The sequence below is a fragment of the Elephantulus edwardii genome, unplaced genomic scaffold, assembly GCF_000299155.1.
Source record: "Elephantulus edwardii isolate Elephantulus edwardi_28Jun2011 unplaced genomic scaffold, EleEdw1.0 scaffold00101, whole genome shotgun sequence".
Lineage (NCBI taxonomy): Eukaryota > Metazoa > Chordata > Mammalia > Macroscelidea > Macroscelididae > Elephantulus > Elephantulus edwardii.
Window position 1 is genome coordinate 11,841,621 of NW_006399851.1, and position 6,349 is coordinate 11,847,969.

At 49.3% G+C, this 6,349-nt stretch overlaps 1 protein-coding gene across 1 annotated transcript in view; it reads left to right on the forward strand.

Annotated features, from left to right (window-relative positions):
- JARID2 (jumonji, AT rich interactive domain 2) overlaps positions 1 to 6,349 on the forward strand; it is a 322,891-nt gene that overhangs the window by 292,409 nt on the left and 24,133 nt on the right. The window contains exon 7 of the mRNA XM_006891618.1: positions 5,114 to 6,152. Within this exon, the coding sequence (XP_006891680.1) occupies positions 5,114 to 6,152 (1,039 nt within the window). The remainder of the gene's footprint in view (positions 1 to 5,113; positions 6,153 to 6,349) is intronic.

The following is a 6,349-nucleotide window of genomic DNA, read 5'->3' on the forward strand; positions in this document are numbered from 1 at the left end:
CTGCTTGGCGGGAACCTCGGCAAAGCAGTATTACTCTTGAAGGGAGTCCGTTTTCATGTGAATATCTGGGGGTACTGTTAAGTAGGATTCTGGGGCCCAGAACATGTGGAGCTGTTTAAACTCTGATCAGACTGAATAATTTGGAACCTTTTATTTCAAGTTTTGAAACATGAAAGGTTAATTTCTAGAGTAGAAGTTGGTGGAAACTAGCATTAGTTGTGAAAATGGTTGGGACCTTAGCCTTCGTTTTCCTCAGTTTATTCTTGCAGTATAATGCATTATACTTACACTGGTGTCTGGGACTCACTTTTGCCACCTGGAGTAGGGACTGGAAAGATCCAGTGACCCTACCAGAGTCCAGATTGTTGGTTGTGTTCCCTACCACTTGGATAATGGTGACAGCTCAGGTACTTGGCAGCTAACTGAAAGTTTGGATGTTTTGAGTCCACCAGAGGGACTGCAGAAGAAAGGCCTAGTGGTCCAGTTTTGAAAACTGACAATACAAACCCAGTGGGTGTTTCCCATGTCCTGTGAGCTTCCCATGCGTCATCCTTTCCGTTTCGTAACTCACTGCTTACCCAGTAGAGTCTTCTTTTTAGATTTGTCTTTAACTCAGGTTTTAACCTTCAGAAGGAAGCCTAGAAGGAAGTAGAATTATCCCAGATAGAAATCTTTCTCTCTCTTGAGCTCACCGATTTTGAGATGTTTAGTCATCCAGCTCACTTGCCCCCTCTTGTGGCATTAAAGAGCATGACAGCTGTATTGAACTGAGCAGTAGTCGTGGGCCACCAAAACATTTTCACTTAGTAAACTGGAAACACTGTCAGTTCATCTCTCATCTTTGTCTTGTACGTGTATATTTTTTTTCTTTCTCATTTGTCATCATACTATGTCGATTAACAAATTGTGTATGAGATTGGTGGTGCGGGGAACAGTCCTGCGTTCTGGGTGTGGTGTTCCAGATGACATTTCTCTTACTCAAAAAGTCAAGGCGGGATGCTCAGTGACTGCCATTTACCGTACATCCCTTCTGCAAGAAGAGAGTTATTTTTCTGGAAGAATGTGGAACTATCTCGTTTTAATATAGCTTCTTAAAATAACCTCAGCTTCTAGCCTTTCATGTTAAACAATTGAACTTAACCACTTCTGTAACCAGTGGGATTTCTGCTCCTCCTTTGCCTCTCTTTTCAGTGGAACAGAGGAGAGCCACCCCACATGGAGCTTGTGTCTTTGTTTAGCTTCTGATGCCTGGTTAGCAGGAGTGGTGACAGGGTTTCCAGCCGGCCCCATTAGGTGGGCTCCAGAGGAGGGGCAGTGGTGGTCCCAGGCTTACTGGACAGGCCTCCTGAGAGGACAGCCTCAGTTTCCTCACAAAACTGGTTGCTATCATCAAAGGCTCTGAGCCCATGATGACCTGTGCTTCAGGTGTTGGTGGGCCGTTGTGGACCAAGGGAAAGATACTAGATATTGAACTCAGCCTACTTCTGGGACTGGGGTTTGGGGGTGGGGAGAGGTAACATGGAGTACAAAGCCAGAAATCCCCACCAGCCCGGAGAGAAAGAGCAACGTGACGTGAAGCTGTTCCGCTCGAATGTCTCTCGCGTGTAGGCGGGTTCAGCCCTAAGCCACCTGTTAATTCTCCAGTGAATTAACACGCTTTCTCTCTTCCATGCTCAGTGAAAGCCCTGCCTCGGGCAGTGCAGCAGTGTCTGCAGACCCCCGTGTGGACCTGGGCTTTTGGTTAAGCTGACTCTCAGTGTGTGTGTGGTTTTATTGATTTGGCGGTGGTTGGGGGGCAAGCCTCGGTAGCAAGGTAAGAAAATGCCTTCCTCTATTACTTTGTTTTCTTTGGTACCAATTACATATTGGATCCTTAGAGACAAGTACAGGCCAAGGAATGGGCATTATTGAGGGAATAGTGAGGTAGGTTTTCTCCAGCATGGGGCGGGCTGAGCTCTCGGCTCTGTTTTATCCCTACCTTTAGGACACATGGCACAGCTTTGGGGACACCTTGGTTCCTGTGTTAATTTGACAGCTGCATCATGGCTTCTACTGATAGGCCTAAAACTCTAGGGCGCTTGGGGTGGGCTGTGAGGTGGGGTGAGGGCATTTATCCAAGGAAACACCACTGCTTGTCTCCAAGTTAAATGTCATTGTCGATCTGGGATGGAGGCGGAGATGCATTTTGGTCTCCAAATGTGTTACGTGGATATGCATGCTCGCAATTCAGTAGACACTTGCAAAAATGAAAAGGGTAGCTGAGTTTTCTGAGTGGACACTTTAGTGTCTGTGTGAAGATTGAACAATGTGTGGGCACAGAGTTGATCCTCTGTCATTCAAGGTGGAGGACACCATGAAGGAAATTCAGCTCTCTCTGACTCAGCTGAGAGCTCGGACTCCTGAGAGGCTGGGTGGGTGGACCTACGGTTACAGCATACTCCTCAGAGACAGAATATTCGAGATTCAGGATCTGCTTCCTCAGCCCCCAGCTTACTCAGAGTTGTAAGCAGGGTCGAGTGTCCTTGGGAGTATGAAACTGCCCAGGAGCTCATAAAAGAGAGTCCTGGTTTCTACACTCTTGAAGCAAATCAGATTTGGAGGGCATGGGAACAGCGTGAAGATCAGTCACCTTTTTTTTTTTTTAAATCTCCAGTAGAGATTCTCAGGGGTCCCAAGTTTGAGAAGCCCTTAATAAAATCATAACTAGTCACTGCGGATTGTCCCTGTGGTGGGACATAACAGCATTCAAATGACAGGGTACTCCCTTCTCCATCTTCAGAAGAGATTGAGCCATATTGTGTAGTCAGCTTGAGGGTGAGGTGGTGCAGAATTTTAAACTTAATAGCAAGATTGCAAACCTGAGGGTGAGGCATTGTCTGTGGAGAACAAAGCCCTGCTCTGCAGCCACCCCTCCCTGCACCCACCATCTGAGGTTTAGTGAGAAGTCCCTCTGAGCCACAGCAGGATTTCACTGTTTGTTTGTGTTTTTCTAAATGATTTGTTTGGGTTTCATTTGTTGTCAATAGCAGCCTTTGAAAGAACAGTAAAAAATTAGAGGTGTTTGCATTCTGAGCTGCACTTCCTACTCCAAATTAGGGGGTCCTTACCATAGAATTTTAGTCTCTGTCCCCACCCCTCTTTTTATAAATTTGTTTTCTGTTTATTGTTGCCAGGCAGTGTCTGTAGCAGTTTCCCATTACTTATTCTAGACAGCTCTCTCCTGTCAGCCCTGGAGGGTGATTAACTGTGTAAAATCTCAGGTTTATTTTCCTTCAGCCTGGATTCAAGGGCTTGCTCCTGGTGGTAGGTAACAGTCCTAAAGCCAGGCTTAGATCATGAACTGGTGTGGGTGTTCTTTTCTGTCAAGAATATCTTGCTTTAATTGAACAGGTTACAGTAGCCAACATGTAGAGAAGTTTGGTCCTAATGATGTCTCTATTTAGAATTGCTCCTGTAAGAAGACAGGTAGAATGGTTGGTTCTCACGTCATCTGTCCGTCGTCATCCCGTGTCTCCCCCGCCAGTAGCACAGCATCACCTAGAGTAGGAATGTGTATTAGAGCCCTTCCCGACCTACATGTGAGACGCCCCAGCCGTGTGTGGGAACCACTGAGCAAAAAGCCTTTTAGCCTGGCCCTTGCTCCCCAACCCAAGTGCATCTTCGGTAGCTCAGCCTGGCCAACGATGCAGAGGCCAGCATCCTTGCCCCTGAGAGCAGCCGCTGGTGCTGGGCGACTACCGAGTTAGTGCAGGCTTTGTGCAGGCTCGCTTGCTGCATGGCAGCACGCACTCAGCCAGGCACTGATAGAGGCGCCTCCAGAGTCCTGTCCTCTGCTCCACTGTCCTGCATACAGGCGCTCAGGCCCCTGATACTTTCACCTTTCTTCCTGATATTCTTTAAATCCTAAGGCCTCCTCTTAGCAAAGAGGTGATGGTGATTATGGATGCCTAGTGTTCCTGAAATGGCGAGAAATTGGAGCCCTGGGAGGTTACCTGCCTCTGCAAAGGCCACATGGCTGTGTTGTGTGGCAGGGCCAGGAGAAGGGTCTGCCCAACATCTCTCGGAGTGGTCCTCTGTTTTGAAGCCACTGCATTTCTGGTGCCTGTCATACCACAACCGCTACCAGCCCGCATATACATTAGGCCGGGTCTTTAAGGGCTCACAGTTTCTAGGGTTGTGGCCAGTACAGTTCCTGTGGAGAAATGGAGGAGATAGGACTTTCAAGTGCAGAAGAAGGAATGAGCCTTCAGCTTTATAAAAGAAGTCAGATGTACACATATTCTATCCAACGAGGGGCTCTGTAAGACCCATCTCAAATCAGAGGTGGTGAGAGGCAGGCAGGCAGATGTGGTTGGGGGCTGAGCAAGGCCTGGTGTATGCTCTTTCTTTAGGATTGCATTGTTGTTGGGGTTTGTTTTTTTTTTTTAAAGAAAAAAATTTTTTTAATTATTTCATTTTTGTGTGTGTGTGTGTACCATCAAATCAGATCTGACTGGTACAGGAGGAGATTGTTCCTCCTTCTCCAGCAGAGCATCTGGTGGATTTGAACCATGCATCTCTGAGATTGCAGTTGCAGCTGCTTGCCACTAGGCCACCAGAGCTCGCCTTGTTTTTTGTTTTTAATGAAAACAAAACACCCTTGAGTTTTCTTGGGCAGACTGTACTCTTTGTACAGTAAGACCCAGGACAAAAATGGATTCTGTTCTTAGATCAGGGATAGACAGATACAAGTGATTCTCCCTCCCCACCCCCTTTTAGATTCTCCATTTGGCAGGATCATCCCATCCTGACCACGCCTGTCCCTGTGACTATGTGATGGGTATGCTCAAGAAGAGGTCTTCATTATAAAAACACCCCAATTTGGGGAAGAGCTACAGAAACAAAGACGAATAAAAGTTAAATGTACCGGGAATCCAAGCATCCGGCACCTCTGCCGGCCTGGGTGGTTCGGGGTGTGTAGTGCTAGGGCTCTCAAATGAAATTGTTACGCTGTGACTTCACAAATGGGAGTCAGGCTGCTGGCTGTTTTATAGATTTGTCTAGCGTGGACCATGGCCTTCTCCATAGACACTAACTCTGGTTTTTTCTCTCTGCTCCTCCCACCACCTCCCAGGTTTCTAAGGTAAATGGAGTCACTCGAATGTCATCTCTGGGTGCAAGTGCAAGCAGTGCCAAAAAGATGCGAGAAGTCAGACCTTCACCGTCCAAAACTGTGAAGTACACTGCAACGGTGACTAAGGGGACTGTCACATACACCAAAGCCAAGAGAGAACTGGTCAAGGAAACCAAACTCAATCACCACAAGCCCAGTTCAGCTGTCAACCACACAATCTCAGGGAAAACTGAAAGTAGCAATGCAAAAACCCGCAAACAGGTGCTATCCCTCGGAGGGGCGTCCAAGGCCACCGGCCCCGCCGTCAATGGCGTCAAAGTCAGTGGCAGGTTGAACCCAAAGTCATGCACTAAGGAGGTGGGGGGGCGGCAGCTGAGGGAGGGGCTGCGGAATTCCAAGAGGAGACTGGAAGAGGCGCACCAGGTGGAAAAGCCGCAGTCGCCCCCCAAGAAAATGAAAGGGGCGGCTGGTGCTGCTGAAGCCTCTGGCCGAAAGGCAGCCCCGGCAGCCCCCCCAGAGAAGCCTCTGCTGAACGGACACGTGAAGAAGGAAGTGCCAGAGAGAAGTTTGGAACGGAACCGGCCCAAGAGGGCCACCGCTGGGAAGAGCATGCCAGGCAAACAAGCACACAGCAAGACGGACAGCGCCTCCTGTGAAAATCGTTCTACCTCGCAGACCGAGTCCTTGCACAAGCCCCACGACACGGCGTCGGGCAAGCACGAGAAGGGCTGCAGCAAGTCCGGGTGGGCGGCGATGGACGAGATCCCTGTGCTCAGGCCCTCCGCCAAGGAGTTCCACGACCCGCTCATCTACATCGAGTCGGTGCGCGCTCAGGTGGAGAAGTTCGGGATGTGCAGGGTGATCCCTCCCCCGGACTGGCGGCCTGAGTGCAAGCTGAACGACGAGATGCGCTTCGTGACGCAGATCCAGCACATCCACAAGCTGGGCCGCCGCTGGGGCCCCAACGTGCAGCGGCTGGCCTGCATCAAGAAGCACCTCAAATCTCAGGGCATCACCATGGATGAGCTCCCACTCATAGGTAAGGCCTCTGGAACCCCCCTCCCTGCCTGCACCAGACCCCGGGTCATTCTCCTACTTTCTACAGGTTCTGGGTGTTGGTGGCTGCAGGAGACTTAAGTATTTATGTTAATTACGGAGAACCGCCCTCAAAGCGCCAGAGATGCACAGGCTCTTGCTCGCAAGCTGTGTGTGTGTGTGTGTGTGTGTGTGTGTGTG